This window comes from Lipomyces oligophaga (assembly GCF_038497815.1).
Source record: "Lipomyces oligophaga strain CBS 7107 unplaced genomic scaffold V1516scaffold_3, whole genome shotgun sequence".
Lineage (NCBI taxonomy): Eukaryota > Fungi > Ascomycota > Lipomycetes > Lipomycetales > Lipomycetaceae > Lipomyces > [Lipomyces] oligophaga.
In genome coordinates, this window is record NW_027117787.1 from 905,596 (window position 1) to 921,043 (window position 15,448).

A 15,448-nucleotide genomic window follows, 5' to 3' on the forward strand; every position below is an offset into this window, starting at 1 on the left:
TGTACAAGTGTTAATGCTGCTTCGGCTGCTGCCGCTATTCACTTATCTGACTGTATAAACGTTAAGCTTAATTTTTACAAACTCAGCTAAGTATAAATTTAATTAAGCAGTTACTCAACAATGCACAATATTCGCTTCATTTGCTCGCGAAATTTGGCTAAATTAACTGATACAGTATCCGCGGGTACGGGAGCCAGGCAAGTAGCTGCCCGAGTCGCTTATTAGAACAATGTCTACGCTCCTCATAGGATAACTGACAAAGGTAGACTTTACTCGATATTGCTGGGATATCCAACCTCAGAGGTGTCATAGAATGTCTCCTTGATACTGCGTATGCTCACAAACCGATTGAGAATATTGCCGCTTCCGCTCTTATCATTCGTTCCCGACTGTCGAGATCCTCCGAACCATTGCTGCCCCACAACCGCGCCAGTCTAGATTTTATTAGTATCCTGCTTCGAGTTTTCATTCCAATATACTCACGCTCTTGTCGTTGATGTAAAAATTTCCCGCTGAATGGCGAAGTTTTTGCAAGGCTACCTCAATCGCGGCTCGATCCTGCGCATAAACAGATCCCGTCAACGCGTAATCGGTGGACAGATCGATAGTCTCCATAATGCTTTCATATTCTTCGTCCGGGTAGACATAAATAGCAAGTATAGGTCCAAAAAATTCTGTCTTGAGTACTTCATGGTCTGCGGAGTCCGCAAGCACAATAGTGGGCTCAACATAATATCCAGTCGTCCCATTGGTTTTGCCCCCAGCTAGGATCTTGACTCCGGAATCTTCCTGCAATGTCTTGAGCAAAATATCAAGCTTTTTAAACGAACTGTGATGGATTACTGGACCAATGAATGCCGTCAGCTCATCGGCCGGTGATCCCATAATTAGTTTGTTGGTTTCAGCTACTAAATGATTGATAAACGACGAAGATATCGATTCTGCGACATAAATCCGCGATGTCGCTGAGCATTTCTGTCCTTGGTACTCGAAAGCTCCACGGATCGAGCTTTTAGCTGCACTTGCAATGCTAGCAGATTTATGGATCAGGTGAAAGTTTTTGCCTCCTGTCTCGCCTACAATTCTAGGATATGATCGGTAGTGAGCGAGATTGCCAGCGATCTGTGCATAGAGATTTCTGAAAACTTCACTACTGCCGGTGAAATGAAGACCGCCAAATGTTCTACACTGGTTAGTATGTTACTAATCTAGCTCTTCAGACTTGTTTACCTCGAGGAGAGAACTTCCTTTGTGACCGTGACGGCATCACCAGGAACGAAATTAATGACTCCGGCAGGAATGCCAGCCTCTATGAAAATATTCAACAACAAATAGTTGGAAAGAACGGCGTATGGACTAGGTTTCCATACTATAGTATTACCCATCAGTGCTGGAGCTGCAACAATGTTACCAGCAATGGCTGTGAAATTAAACGGTGTCACAGCATAGACAAATCCATCCAGGGCGCAATATTCAGCTCTGTTCCAAATACCAGGTGACGACTTCAAAGGTTGCTGCTTATATAGCTCATGTGCGTATAGAGCGTTGAATCGTAAGAAATCAATAAGCTCAGCTGCAGCATCGATCTCGGCCTGGTAAATGTTTTTGCCCTGACCAATAATGGTAGCAGCGAGTAACTCAAACCTGTATTTGTTGGCAATAAGATCTGCAGCTTTTAGGAAGATCGCACTCCGGGTATCGAGTGAGCTAGACTCCCATGTCCTCTTTGCTTTCTGAGCTGCAACGATCGCTTTGGCGACATGTTCAATCGACGCTTGCGATGTCTCTGCAAGTACCCTCGTAAAATTTGAAGGGTCTAAATGCTTTGATACGGCCTCTGTGTATATGGGTTGCCCATCAATTACAAGAGGTATTCGCAGAGGCAACTGCGCTTGCAAGGATTTAATAGCAGCAGCCAGTTGCTGTCGATCTTTTGATCCAGGTTCATAGGAATGAACTGGCTCGTTCTCTGTCGTCGGCGTACTGAATATACCTAAGCCGGCCATAATTCTCCACAATAAATTCAGCTGACGAGTTTATGATTAATTTTGAGATTGTCCCACAATAAAATTATAAAATTATTTATTTGCTTTGACTTCTCTTTGTCCAGCAGTGCTCTTCGTTGGCTCATAATCTTGCCAGTTAGCTCGTTGTACCATGTGTCCGATCCGCACGCAGTATTCCCAGCATCGACTGAGCCTTCTGCGGCTCGCTTACCATAACTACTTAAATGTCGAATTATTAATGTGATTATGCTGTTTGTAAAAGTGTGGGCTTTATTCTAAATTTTGGAATCGGTTAATACATGTTGCGATAGCTTTTCAATACACAGTTGATCGCGACAGACCTAGAAAAATCAGTTTCAAAGTGAGAAAGGAATGGCTATTGAGGTGATTAAGCCTGTTACTGTCCAGTTGGGCCCAAGTACGACTCCAGGAAGCGCTAGAAGACCTCGGCGGGCACTGAGATCTTCATTAACGCGCGTAAGTATAGCTGATTGTTCTATATTTCTTGCTCGAAATCTGACTGAAAGTCTGCAGGACCAATTATCTACATTTCAAAAGGTAAGAATTTTTTACTAGTATCCGTATGTAGTTTTGCTTTAGTAGCTAATCAAAATTTTTAGGAAAGGTGTATGTATTGCGCTCGATCTGCTCAGTGATCTGCATCTAACTGCTGCTAGACAACGAAGACTTTTCAGAACTGGACGAGTTTGCGAAAGTGTTGCAACTAATGCAATCTGGAGACCCATTTGAGGCTATACAAGGATTTATTAGAATCTCCTCTTCAAGGTAGGTTTTTGTACAGTCGAGAGGGCAATGTCTAATTGGATTGATTAGAATCGATAAATTGACCTCTATCGATGCACCCGCTGAAGACATTGCTACGTGGGCGCTGGAACGGAGCACTTGGACTTTGGTGGATCTACTGTGCTCGTATCGTTCATCACCTTCTAAACCCCATTTAGATGTTTATGATATGTCCTCTAATGCCGTCGCAGAGGAGGCCCTCTACCGGCAAAATGATGCCGCACGAGAAGTTCTGATTGTAATTCAATGGCTACAAAAATATGGATTAGACAATGGCGCAAGCTCTGTTTTCATGGATCCTAAAAACGGCATAGAAGCACCTGAATTACGGGGTCTCAAATGGCAGTATACACGTGCTCAAATCAGAAGCTCAAAAGTCGTATTTGGTTCGTCGAAATCCCAAAACTCAATTGCGCTGGTTACAGCACTAGATCCAGATGCACCGCTACGTGAGCAAAGACCCATAGCCTCTGAAGATGCAGATTATGATGCAACTTTGTTTAAGTACTTGTTCCATTTGATTCAAAGAGGTGATTATGGTTCGGCATTATTGGCTTGTGAATCTACAGGAAATTTCTCTCTGTCTAGTACAATGAATGGCTTGGTTGAATTCCGTGACCCGATTATTGATGGTGTGGTAATGTCACCTGAAGATTCGACCACTAGAGGTACTAAGAGGAAAGCTCTTTGGCGGAGGATGTGTTTAAATATTTGCCGATCTCCTCGATTAGACTCCTATGAGCGGGCCATATATGGGCTCCTGTGTGGCGATCTGGATAGTGTGTTGGCGGTTAGTAAAGGCTGGGAAGAGCATTTACTTGCCTATTCCCTGCAGTTAGCGACGAGCTTGATCGAATCCCACTTACAAGCCATGAACAGATTAAATATTACCCTCCCAAGTTTGGCTCCATTTCCTCTCACCTCGCCTGAGTCTACATTACAAGATATCCTCAATACTCTTTCGTCGCCTGCATTTCCAGATACAGAGGTGCGAGAACAGGCTCTAGTTCCGTTTAGAACATTGCAAGGTGCAATAATAAATAATCTCGTTCCGCTGGTTTTGTCAGATGTATGCCAGAAAATTGAGAAAGATGAGGCAGGCTCTCTTGTTTTCGGTGAAAGATACTTGCTGCGATTTCTTACTCACTTGGTTCTCTTCTTACGTGCAGTTGGATTAGATCAAGGTATGTCGGAAGATGACGTTGTCAGTATCATCCAATACTATGTGGAAGATCTATCTATTTGCGGAAAAAGTGCATTAGTTCCTCTATATGTTGCTCAATTACCACCCTACGCGGCTGTAGAAGCATATTCTTTTTTACTGGCCGAGATTGCCACCGATCCAGTAAGTCGTGCGGAACAGTTCTCGCTGGCTGTCCAGTATGGCCTTGATATTGTGATGACATTGAGAAGAACCGTGCAACGAGTATTTGATGAATACGATGAATCATTTCCAGTGATTAGCAATGCTTCAGACTTTGATTTTTATGGTGAAGAAACAGAAGCAGAATCTAGGTTAGTGGGCACGTTTCTGTGGGTTGTCGATGCTCAGATGTGGATGGATGTCGTCATGTCTGCAAATGCTCTCTATATGCGATTTTTACTAGCGGGTAAAGTCTGCGCTGCACTGCGGTTACATGAAATGCTTGTTAAGTCAAATGTGTTGCGATCTTTGGACGAGCTGTTTGAGAATGTGGTGGATGAAAAAGCGAACAGTCAAGCTATACCAGATTTTCCATCACGGGCGGAGTTCAGTCAGTATGAAGCGTTGATGGAAGCGGTTCGAATGATCCAAAGATGGGAAGAGCTAAAAACCTCTCAATCCGTAAGTTCTACCGCTCTACGGCGTACTACGCGCAGGAGCAACTACTTAGAAGAAGATCCAAGCAAGCGGACACACGCATGGAAACTACAAGCGCAAAGTCTTCTTTCAGAGATCATTAACCCCCTCATCGATCTTGTATGTGGCTGGATGTCAGACATATCTGCCGAGCTTGAATCGAACGACGACTTAGAATCCAAACAACGAGTAGCAGTTATCCAACAGCTTCGCACATTATATGTGCCCTATCTGTTACTTGAATTGCATCGAATACTGACGGAGGCTCATGTGGTCAAAGTGTCCTATGCTATGAAGGTGTTTGAGATTGCGAATCTAGTTGCGTCGGATGATCTAGATGTGCATTCACTGCTCATTGCAAACCAGCGGTTAGATGAATATCTGACTGCCTTGGCGCAATCTGCACTGGTCGTAGGATCTGATTCGAAAAATGACATGTGGAGAGTTTGATTTGTATATAGAAAGATATATTGTTAGTCATATTCCTATGTAGAACTCAGTTATTGGGATTCAATTTAGTCTTGATGGCAATTCAAATATGGAAGGAAACGTTCATCTGAGTTATATATATTATTTGACTATTGATTAAGTCTAATTGCTGCCTTACTTTTAATACCTCAAACATTATGGTAAGGCAATTTGCTAGATTTGTATGTATGTCGTACACTTCAACCTCAAATCTCGCTTGTCCTGCGTTTGTCCTATAGAAGTTCTTGTTAACGCAAGCTGGTTGGCAGTTGCCATATCCAGATACAAGAACTTGGGGAAATTCTATGTGAAGTAGATTCTCTCAATAAAATTCTTCTGCGGAGTCGATTTTTCATAGTAAAAATAATTTTGAGTGCTTCCAAAGTCCCGTCACAAAGAAAGAGACGCTTCGCATAGGGAGGGATTGGTAGGATTCTTTCTACTCTGCCTAGAACAGCCGATTATCACTTTTCTGGAGCCGATTTACTCAATGTCTGAAAGTCGATCGATGAATATTTTAGGAGACTATCAAGGATATCATTTCCGTCGGTCATGTGGGTACTGTCATACCACCAAGGGAAGTGCGATTGTTGGTGTTCATGCACACCGATTATCAGTATCTGATTATCAGATCCTCATGGATCGAGGATTTCGCCGGTGAGTAGGAGCAGCAATATTGCACAGAAGAATCATTGAACAAGAAATAGATCGGGAACTTTTTTGTACAAGGTATGCGTGTCTGTGGCTTGTGAACAAGTAAAACGTAAGAAAGTCGCTGAGATTTAGCCTGATCTCCTACATTCATGCTGTCCGCAATATGCGATTCGCCTTGAAGCCGGCGCATTTCGACCCTCAAAGGAACACAGACAGACAATTAATAGGTTTAATCGATACGTTCTAGGGGAGGAATATATCAAGGCGTTCCAGCGTTATAAGAAGGCTAAACATAAAGCATTGTAAGAGTGCATTGAAAAGAAAGGACCTGGTGTTTAAGACTAAGATCATCAGAACAGGAGAACATAGTTCAGACTTTGATTTGGTCGAAGCCATTCATATGGCCGAATCAAAGTATGTTCCCGACGAATTGAAACACATACATCGAGACCATGAGCTTAAAGTCGTCTTGGACAATTCTCAATTCACGGCTGCTAAATTCAGATTGTACAAGAAATATCAAATAGCGACACATAAGGACATCGAGAACGAGCTCCGGCCGGAGTCATTCAAAGCGTTTTTATGCGATGATCCGTTTCGTCTGGATAAATACAATTACACAGACAATTGTTCAGATCCGAAATTACTTGGTTTGTTTCATCAATTATATTATCTGGACGGAAAACTGATAGCAATGGCCGTCCTGGATTTCTTACCAGAATCCATTTCAAGCGTCTATTTTATCTGGGACCAAGATATGGCGAAATACAGTTTAGGGAAGCTCAGCGCTTGCCGCGAGACTGCGCTTGCTATTGAAAGAAATGCTCCGTATTACTACATGGGTATGTATTATGTTGACGATCTGTTCTAGCGCTGAATCTTCTAGGGTTATATATTCATAATTGCCAGAAGATGCGGTACAAAGGCGGATTTTTCCCGTCATTCTTGCTCGATCCAGAGTTATACGTGTACTTCCCTTTAAGCAAATTTGTCGCAGAATTCGAAAAATCGGAATATGTATCGTTTTCTGAACATCCGAAAGTTCGAAATCTCGAGCTGGGATATGATGCTCATCTTGAACAGTGCACCACGGCCTTTGAGGCAAATCTTCCGGGAATTCCACCTGCCAATGAAATCGAGTCTGACCAGAGAATGCTACCGTCTGTATTGATAGATCGTGGCCGAAGCTGCGATTCTCTAGCAAGTGTGAGTATTGAGACTAAATGTCAAAGTGTGGATTATGCTAAGCGGAACAGGTTCTTTGTCAGTTAGCTCCAGATATCCGCATAGAGGTCAAAAAGCGATTTATTGATCTTGCTGCTGTTCTTGGGCCTGAAGTATCTCAGCGGACATTAATTGTTGATACGGATACTCTTTATTTAGCATAAATATAAGTTTGGAAACCGTAGTTGTAAGTGAACGCGTGTTGGGATGAAAAGCGAACTTCCCAGCTCGCGTCAAAATATGAAGGAACGAGAATAACCATTATTAATTTTGTGTGCATGACACTTAAAGACTTAATCATAAACCATAGACACAATGGAATTACGAGCTGAAATAGAAGTGAAGAAAGCCAAATTGGCTGATTTGAGAAGGTTGCGCGAGCAGCAGCGATTACAGCACAGTCTTCAACGCGATAACGTAAGTGCTGCAGAGGCTGCTGTACAAGATTTAACTGACGACCAGCTCGCATCGCCTGGCCGATCAGTCTCTGACCGACGATCAGAATTAGATCAATTAGTTGCTGGACTAGTCGGGTCGCCGCGGACTCCCGGCCACAGTGGATCAATAGCTACTCCGAGAGCCGGGCAAACTCCAGATGTGCCGGAGCGGATGTGAGTATTGTTTCGGAAAGTTGGTATTGGAAGTGTTCAGTGCTGATGTGTATCGCTAGATTTGATATCCCAAATATAGACCAGAACTTGCACTTGACTACAGAAACATTTACAGTTTTTGATCTCCCTCCGACCAGCAAGCAGAGTCGAGAGGAGACTAAAATAACATATAGCAAGGAAGTTCAAACAGACGATTCCGAGTTCAGTGTCCAGGAAAGCACTGCAGTAGGGTCGGATCTAGAGTTGAAATTTTCTGAGGATGAGCTACGCATGCAGATTCAGGCAGAACTAGAATCTAAAATGGCCTCGCAAACCCAAGACAAAGACAACTCGATACCTGAACGAAACATGAAGGTATTGTCAGAAAAGGAACTAGACTCAGTCGTAAAGTCTAAGGAGTTCTACTCATTTCTGAAGAATTCAACAAAAGTTGTCGAGCGAGCTCTTGACGATGATTACGATATTCTCGTAGATTATACGAAGGGAATTTCTCATTCCTTGTATGCAGAATCTTTGCGAATCAAGGTGGACTTAGCTAACTTGAATAGTTCTACGGAGAATGAATGGAAGATACAGCAATCCGGACAGTTCTATTCTGACAAATGGTCGAAGGGACGATCGATTACGTCTTTAGATTGGTCTAAAATAGTATGTTGTTATAGTTTATTTGCACTTGAACTAATGCGACTCAGTTTCCTGAATTAATTCTAGCATCTTACTCCAAAAATGTTGCTTCATCTAAAGAGCCTTTGGGTGTAGTGCAAGTTTGGGATACACATTTGAAAAGCCACCCTGAATTTGTCTTCACCGCTGACAGCGACGTGACGGTGGCGAAATGGTCGCCATTCCATCAAAACTTGATTGTTGGCGGTTGTTACAATGGACAGATACAGGTCTGGGACACCCGCGCAGGGATGAGCGCAGTACATAAGTCTTCTATGAATGGTGTTGGCCATATGTATCCAGTCTATTCGCTAGATTTTGTGGGCGCCAAAAGTGCAAATAGCATCATCAGTTGCAGCACAGACGGTCGGATATGTACTTGGTCTGTGGATATGCTCGCTGAGCCATTTGTAAGTCTTGCTATTTGATTTTCGAAATTGAGTGATATTAACAAAAGTATATAGGAGTTTACAGATTTGAAGTTGCCACCACCTTCCCGAACAGAAGAGCTGGCGCCTACAGCGCTTGGCGTCTCAAGTTCAGACCAAAGCTTCATATTACTTGGTAGTGAAGATGGCAATGTATATTCCTACAATCGAACTTCTCGAACAAATTCTCGGGCAGGATTGAGCCTAGCAACAGCTGTGACGGGCCATTTCGCTCCACTCACAGGCATGCATTGTCATCCATCAAATAGTCCTTTAGACTTGACAGATCTTGTGCTAACCTCGAGTTTGGATTGGACCGTGAAACTGTGGAAAGTCCAGAAACCAACGAGCCATGTTCAAGTGGGTAATGAAGCTGGGCTGCAATCTGCGTTCGGTCCGAGCTCTCCAGGTGCTGAACGGGCTATTCCAAATGCTGGGATGCAAAATAAATTAGGTCTAGAGCCTCTACTAGAATTTATAGGCGAGGACTCGGTGTATGATGTTTCCTGGAGCCCAGTCCGATCAGGTGTATTTGCATCCACGGGATCGTCGGGCAAAGTTGATATCTGGGATCTGACTATTGACAAGGAAGTTCCATTTGTCTCTCAAGAGCCTGCTCCCATACAGAGTGGAAGTACGCAGCGAGCTTTAAATAAGATTGTGTGGGACAAAGATGGGAAGTATGTTGCCACGGGAGGACTGTCGGGCGTACTGACTGTGTTTGAGGTTAGCAAGATACTGAGCACCGCGAAAGCAGGCGAATGGACGGTTATGAGGAAGTTAGCATCTAATAAAAGATGAGCATGTTTATTTGATATATAACAGCCAAAGCATCTATATATGTGTCATTAATGATAATAGCGAGGTCAATGTCGCTTGCTCGGCTAATGACATTTCTTTCTCTTTAACCGAAGGTTAGCAAGTAAGTCGTAAAATATTAGTAATAAGTTTAATACCTTTTATTTTTGTCGGGGATAAAATGATCGAGGCGTCCTGCCTCGAAATGGTCCATCCTCTAGACAATAGCTCAGACCTGATTTGCTCGATATCCATTCCAAAGAAGGGAACCAGATCAGTTAGGGTGGTCGACACAAAAGCTTTCGATATGAAATTATAATTTTTATCACGAACGTGCTGGACAAGCTTCTTCAAGGCAGTAGCAGAAATATCCATGTCTGATAACCGAGCCAGTTCCAAATTCGCGGTATTGAAGAACGTCTGAAAGTCATAATAGTCGAGAGCATGCACGATCGTCGTCACGTTCGTGGCCGAAACAAGTGCAGGGTCAGCAGGCACGAGTTCATCGCTATCATGTGTAAATATATTTCGGGGAGCACGCCTAAGCACAAACTTTGCTTCCGCGAGCTCGTCGCTTCTTAACAGGGAGTATATGTAGACTAAATAGTATTGGATTACCTTGTCCTTCGGGGACACTGGCATTTGAGCTTGTGCTTCAAGAGCTTCCAGTTGGGCTAGCGTCAACTCGGCTCGCGGAAGATCGATGAGCGTCAGTCCGGATAAGGGAAGTGTTGTCATTGGTTTTCGCTTTAGTAACTGATGAGCTCTCAGATGAAATAAATGAGAGATAATTCTTGATTTTCAAGCTGGGAGATATTAGTATAGTTTCCAGTATGGCAGGCAATCCACGTTCCTGGATTAACAGTCGCACATGGGATACGATATGAGAGGGTGCAATATAATATGCTGTAATACGAAGCAATAGCGTTTGGAAGTATACATTTTGTCAATTAATGATTTCTTTCCAGCTGTCTAATCCTTATACAAATTTCACGAAACGATCTCAACCAGAGAAGCCTAGTACGTATAGAAATAGAAGTATTTGGTTCATGTATCGTCAGAGCATCATATACAATTGCTTATAAGATTTGGCTTATAACATAGAATATGCACGCGATTGACTGTAATCAATGCGATTTTGTCTGGCGCACATGAATACAGATGGGAAAGATAGCTTCTTGCTTTTGACTCGCGATCTCTTGTCCTGAATATCGAAATCCTACTTGCCAGCTGTTGATTTCAACCGGTCTTGCATTAGAAAAATTTGATGCAATCTCTACAGATTTTAGACAGAAGACTTTATTAAAAATTAAATTTATATGCGTATGTAGTAGCTTAGAAGCTGCTCATATAATGCCGTAACATGAATCAGGTTTCAATGAGATGATAGTATTCTCATTGACTTAATGCTCACTAAGTTCGTACTGTGCCCAAAAAAAACAGTTCGCACGAATTAGGCTGATGGATTTATTAAACATTTAGGTAGAAGATATTAAAATATTAGCGATCGAGGTTCTCTTTTCGACCAAGATGCGATGTTCTGCAAACGTGTAACTCTCCGGTTCTGTTGAAATTGAGCACATTTATCGAGTCTAGACTATATGAAAATGCACTCAAATACATGACATTTTCCCTTCAGTTATTATGATCTTAGAATAATTGAAACTGATTGTGTGTCGAAGCTAGGTATCCACAGCAATGGAACATCACCAGACAGTTTTAACTGGAATATATCATTAGATCCTTCTGTCTTTAGATTTAGTACGTTAAGCCAATTCGTATTATAGTTCCTACATATATCGATCTACGTTGTATCTAGCTTATTGCTTTCATTCAGTTTTCATGAAACTCTTATATCGACCAAAGATCAGCGCGTAAGATATTTATCCCAAACACGAGGTCACATGTCTCCAGGAAATAAGAATTGCGGTCAATGTTTTCTCGTCTACTCAAAACTTTCGTAACCCATTGCGGTAGAAAAAATGGCTCAATTGAGTGTCCGTCCGAGGAGTGTTTTTAAAAGTGCAACATCATGGGCCCGTAGACCGTTCCATAAGTCTGAGCGGAAATTAAATGGGATTTCAAGCGAGCCGGAATATCTAGACCATCGGCAAATCGGTTCACGACAGCAGTTGTTCATGTTGAATGAAAACACGCCCGGTTCTGTATTTTTTTTACCTCACGGGACTCGTATCTTCAATACTTTATTGAGCTTCATCCGAGCACAAGTCAAGCAGTATGGATTTGATGAAGTTGTGAGTCCGATTATCTACAAAAGCGATCTATGGAAAACCAGTGGCCATTGGGAAAAGTACGAGCAGGACATGTTTTCAGTGCAAGGACGCGCAGCCCATAGCGTTCAAGAATACGGTCTTAAACCAATGAATTGTCCAGGCCATTGTCTGATATATAAGCATATTGATAAATCTTATCGCGAGTTGCCTGTGCGATACTCTGATTTCTCGCCTTTACATAGGTAAGAATCTGAAAGTAGATTCTAACGTAATTGGGCTGACTATAATTAATTAGAAATGAATCCGCAACAACGATTACGGGGCTTACGCGAGTTCGAAGGTTTCATCAAGATGACGGGCATATCTTTTGTCGGTCTGACCAGATTAGTCAAGAAATTAAGGCCACCCTAGAGCTAATCGACAATGTGTACAAAGTTTTTGAAATCCCATCCTACAGATTGCTGCTTTCTACGAGACCTGATACTTTCATTGGCGCAATTGAAGATTGGGATCGAGCAGAAGATGCCCTCCGATCCACTCTCGAAGCTACTCAACAACCCTGGGAAATCAACGAAGGTGACGGTGCGTTCTATGGTCCGAAAATTGATGTCATGTTGAAAGACCGACGAGGAAAAGAGCACCAAGCCGCGACAATCCAGCTTGACTTCCAACTCCCTCAGCGGTTTGATTTGAAGTATAAAGATGAAAACGACACCGTCGATAACCGGCCTGTCATGATTCATCGTGCCGTTTTTGGCTCTTTAGAAAGATTCATGGCCTTGCTAATTGAACATTATCAAGGCAAATGGCCCTTATGGTTGAGTCCTCGTCAAGTATTGGTTCTCCCATTGACTTCTCGCAACCTAGACTACGCACGCAAAGTCCAGGAATCCCTATCGGGTATCTCACAGTCCCAGACAAAACACATTGCGGACTTCACATACAAAACTTTATATGTCGATGTCGACGAGCGCTCGGAGCCCTTAAATAGTCGTCTTCGCGAAGGTATTTTGAAAGGGTATAGTTATATCGCAGTTGTGGGTGACCGAGAAATGGACGCAAAAACTGTAGCGCTCCGCGAAGCCAATAAGAAGCCGACAGTCATGGATCTCTACGAAGCCAAACTGCTCTTGCAGCGACAAATTTCTGCATTCAAATGATTTATTGTGAGGGGGACAAATAATTTTTGTACATACTATAGAAATTCAATTAACGTGGAAATCATTTCCGTCATGTCCAGCGCTTCTTCTCGTTGCTCGACTTCTTCTAGACTGTCTCTCTCATCTCTGTTACCTATGTCTTTTGCACTGGCCGGACGAATCTCATCTTTGAATTCTCTCAAGGTCTTTTTGATGTTGTATAATTCCGGATCATGAGATCCCAATTGTCGAATTATCTCGGATTTTATTCCAAGATCGTCTGATTCATCTTCAGCCAATAACCAAGCGATCGATAGATCAATCAATTGAAGTCGTGAACCTCCATCCAGTTGTCTCTGAATAAACCATTCGGCTTCACGGGCTTCCAGTTCGACTTGCCAATCTTCTAGAAGATCGCCTCTCTTCGGTTTCGTTTTCAGAAATGTGTTTCTGTCAGCTGAAATAATTAACTCAACCTTCTCTAACTTCTCCTGAGTTAGACGCTGCAGAGTCAATAGACGGATTGTCTTTTCAAATTTCCTCTCAATAAACCGCGCTAGTAATTTGTTTTTATGACTAGATATTTCAGGCAAGTTACGAAATAACGACGATACCGTGCCTAATAGATCATCTAAAGCAACGCGACTCGTCTTCTCCCGCCCACCAATTCGATGGTATTTGGGATCAATGTACCGAGAAGACATAAAAGCATGAAATAAAGGACCAAGTCCACCTGCTTCACAAAAATATATCGCAATATCCCGCGAACGACCCGTAGATAGCGCATGATCAATCAATTTTGCAGTTTTGGCTTTTCCAAGGCTTCCTCCGTGCTTTAAAATTGGTACTAGAAGATCAAAACCTTCGTTTTTGATAAATAGTTGCTTTCCTTCGGAATTCTGTACGGCAACAAAAAGGGAGTCAAATGCATTTTGGAACAGTTCAAATGTTTCATCCATCTCTTCCGGAGGGTCAGATTTCCGAAAAGGCGCTATCACTCGAAGTAATATGTCGACACCCTCTAAGATTTCGCCAGTGGTTGAATCCTTGCATGAGTAAGCGCAAAAAACTGACGTAGATATATAAGACTTTTGCAGGACGATCGAAAGAAGCTCGCAGCAGTATTGCTTGTTTTGCGTGCAAGGCCATTCGTTAATCAAAAGTCGCTCCAACATCCACGAAAGCAGCCCTGTATCTTGTTCATTTTTCATAAACAAGGTGTCCACAATCGCTTGCGAGACAGTTAGATTTTCTATTATATTCAGTGCCTGGAAAACGCCAGCACCTTCATCGTCTGATGCTCCTAGTACGCGAGATCTACTCAAGATATCGAGTCTGCGGAGACTAGAAATTACTGAGGATACAACTGATTGCTTATCGATAGCATCCAATAAGATTCCTAGATCCTTTTCCTCTGCTTCAGTATCTTCATCTGTTAACTCCTCGAGTAGCTGGAGAGTTGTTATCACTATATCTGTGTTGTCATGTCCTAGTAATGTGAGAACTAGTTCTAGCCCATTAAAGTCAACAAAGGCCTTGTACAGATCCGTATGTTCGGTGAGCAATGAAAGATATTTGACTGATTTATCTAGTTCGACTTCCGAATCCATAAATTTTGAAGGCTTATCCACAAATTTTGTGCGTAATCGTGTGTTATGTTGAACTGCTCGTTCCACTTTTGCAATCTGCATTCGAATCCACTGTTCGTCGTACTTCTCGTCAACTGATGAATCTTCCAGCGTATCGACATAATTTAAAACTTCATTTTGCTCTTCAGTCAACCCTCCACCAAAAAATCGGCCGCCTTCTTCGTCCTGAGGTGCCTCCTCTTCAGAACCTGGACGATTGTCATCTTCCCCATCTTCTAGATCGTCATTGATTGAACTCGGCCCCGGCAGTCCATTTTTGATTGTTCGATCTTTGAAAATTTCCGCTTTACTAGTATTAGCACGAGATCAATTAAAACATGGAAAAACTTACTGAGCTTGGAAGCATCCTTACCATTCCTCGTCTGCTCGGTTTTTCGTCGTTTAAAGTCCTGTCTCTAAATGATCAATTAGGAACTTACGAATTCTCGATGATGTCGGAAGACTTACTTCGAATAAAGAGCTAATACTTGACATTTCTGTTGGAATGCGGACGTGAATTATTATTACAGCGAGATAATAAAGACAGTAAAGTTAATTAACTAGATGAAATTATCCTCCCAAGTCTTGATCAATCAACCATTTCTTAGTTAATCCCGGGAGATCAGAATCTCTTTTTTTTACGTTGTCCTGGTATTAGCAGTTCCCAATTCTGTAAAAAGTTTTCATTATTTCTTTTTCAAAAATTCGTGGAGTCTTTTCATGGCTCTGTACATATTACATATCGGCTGAATTTCTGACCGATCATACCGAGTAAACTACACTGATCTGGGTGACGACAGTCCAATTACATTCCACATACCATTCTATATCAACCTAAGTTACTTCAAATAAAGATTAACTAGCTGTTGGGGATGACCGATCTATCTGTCGATTTCTCAGCATCTAAGAGTCCTTGCGAAGCCAACTGTGAATTGGACGATCCGTCTACTG

The 15,448-nt window shown here is 42.4% G+C and overlaps 7 protein-coding genes across 7 annotated transcripts; 4 read left to right on the forward strand and 3 right to left on the reverse strand.

Moving 5' to 3' along the window:
- Window positions 1–55: 55 nt before the first annotated feature.
- V1516DRAFT_673212 (Aldehyde/histidinol dehydrogenase) lies at window positions 56–2,129 on the reverse strand. Its single transcript, XM_066921863.1, has 3 exons — window positions 1,231–2,129; window positions 484–1,183; window positions 56–434 (listed from the first exon to the last, which is right to left on the reverse strand). The coding sequence occupies exons 1-3, from the start codon at window positions 2,004–2,006 to the stop codon at window positions 270–272; spliced, it is 1,641 nt and encodes a 546-aa protein (XP_066778111.1). The 5' UTR covers window positions 2,007–2,129; the 3' UTR covers window positions 56–269.
- A 249-nt stretch (window positions 2,130–2,378) lies between these two features.
- Window positions 2,379–5,100, forward strand: V1516DRAFT_684916 (nuclear pore protein 84/107; the record flags this gene model as incomplete). Its single annotated transcript, XM_066923590.1, has 5 exons — window positions 2,379–2,483; window positions 2,541–2,564; window positions 2,627–2,633; window positions 2,684–2,792; window positions 2,841–5,100. 5 exons carry the CDS (start codon window positions 2,379–2,381, stop codon window positions 5,098–5,100), a joined length of 2,505 nt encoding a protein of 834 aa, XP_066778112.1.
- Window positions 5,101–5,608: 508 nt separating this feature from the next.
- V1516DRAFT_663586 (arginine-tRNA-protein transferase) lies at window positions 5,609–7,160 on the forward strand (the record flags this gene model as incomplete). Its single annotated transcript, XM_066920524.1, has 6 exons — window positions 5,609–5,775; window positions 5,826–5,847; window positions 5,905–6,074; window positions 6,127–6,614; window positions 6,659–6,978; window positions 7,029–7,160. The coding sequence occupies 6 exons, from the start codon at window positions 5,609–5,611 to the stop codon at window positions 7,158–7,160; spliced, it is 1,299 nt and encodes a 432-aa protein (XP_066778113.1).
- Window positions 7,161–7,311: 151 nt separating this feature from the next.
- Window positions 7,312–9,499, forward strand: V1516DRAFT_622358 (WD40-repeat-containing domain protein; the record flags this gene model as incomplete). The annotated part of the gene is made up of 6 exons (XM_066919580.1): window positions 7,312–7,413; window positions 7,459–7,607; window positions 7,667–8,107; window positions 8,156–8,255; window positions 8,300–8,680; window positions 8,735–9,499. The coding sequence occupies 6 exons, from the start codon at window positions 7,312–7,314 to the stop codon at window positions 9,497–9,499; spliced, it is 1,938 nt and encodes a 645-aa protein (XP_066778114.1).
- Window positions 9,500–9,613: 114 nt separating this feature from the next.
- Window positions 9,614–10,234, reverse strand: V1516DRAFT_622175 (uncharacterized protein; the record flags this gene model as incomplete). Its single annotated transcript, XM_066919570.1, has 1 exon — window positions 9,614–10,234. The coding sequence occupies one exon, from the start codon at window positions 10,232–10,234 to the stop codon at window positions 9,614–9,616; it is 621 nt and encodes a 206-aa protein (XP_066778115.1).
- A 1,128-nt stretch (window positions 10,235–11,362) lies between these two features.
- Window positions 11,363–12,908, forward strand: V1516DRAFT_275812 (uncharacterized protein). Its single transcript, XM_066918830.1, has 2 exons — window positions 11,363–11,972; window positions 12,026–12,908. The coding sequence occupies exons 1-2, from the start codon at window positions 11,479–11,481 to the stop codon at window positions 12,888–12,890; spliced, it is 1,359 nt and encodes a 452-aa protein (XP_066778116.1). The 5' UTR covers window positions 11,363–11,478; the 3' UTR covers window positions 12,891–12,908.
- Window positions 12,909–12,925: 17 nt separating this feature from the next.
- V1516DRAFT_684920 (Catenin-beta-like protein) lies at window positions 12,926–14,992 on the reverse strand (the record flags this gene model as incomplete). Its single annotated transcript, XM_066923591.1, has 3 exons — window positions 12,926–14,802; window positions 14,850–14,913; window positions 14,966–14,992. 3 exons carry the CDS (start codon window positions 14,990–14,992, stop codon window positions 12,926–12,928), a joined length of 1,968 nt encoding a protein of 655 aa, XP_066778117.1.
- Window positions 14,993–15,448: the final 456 nt, after the last annotated feature.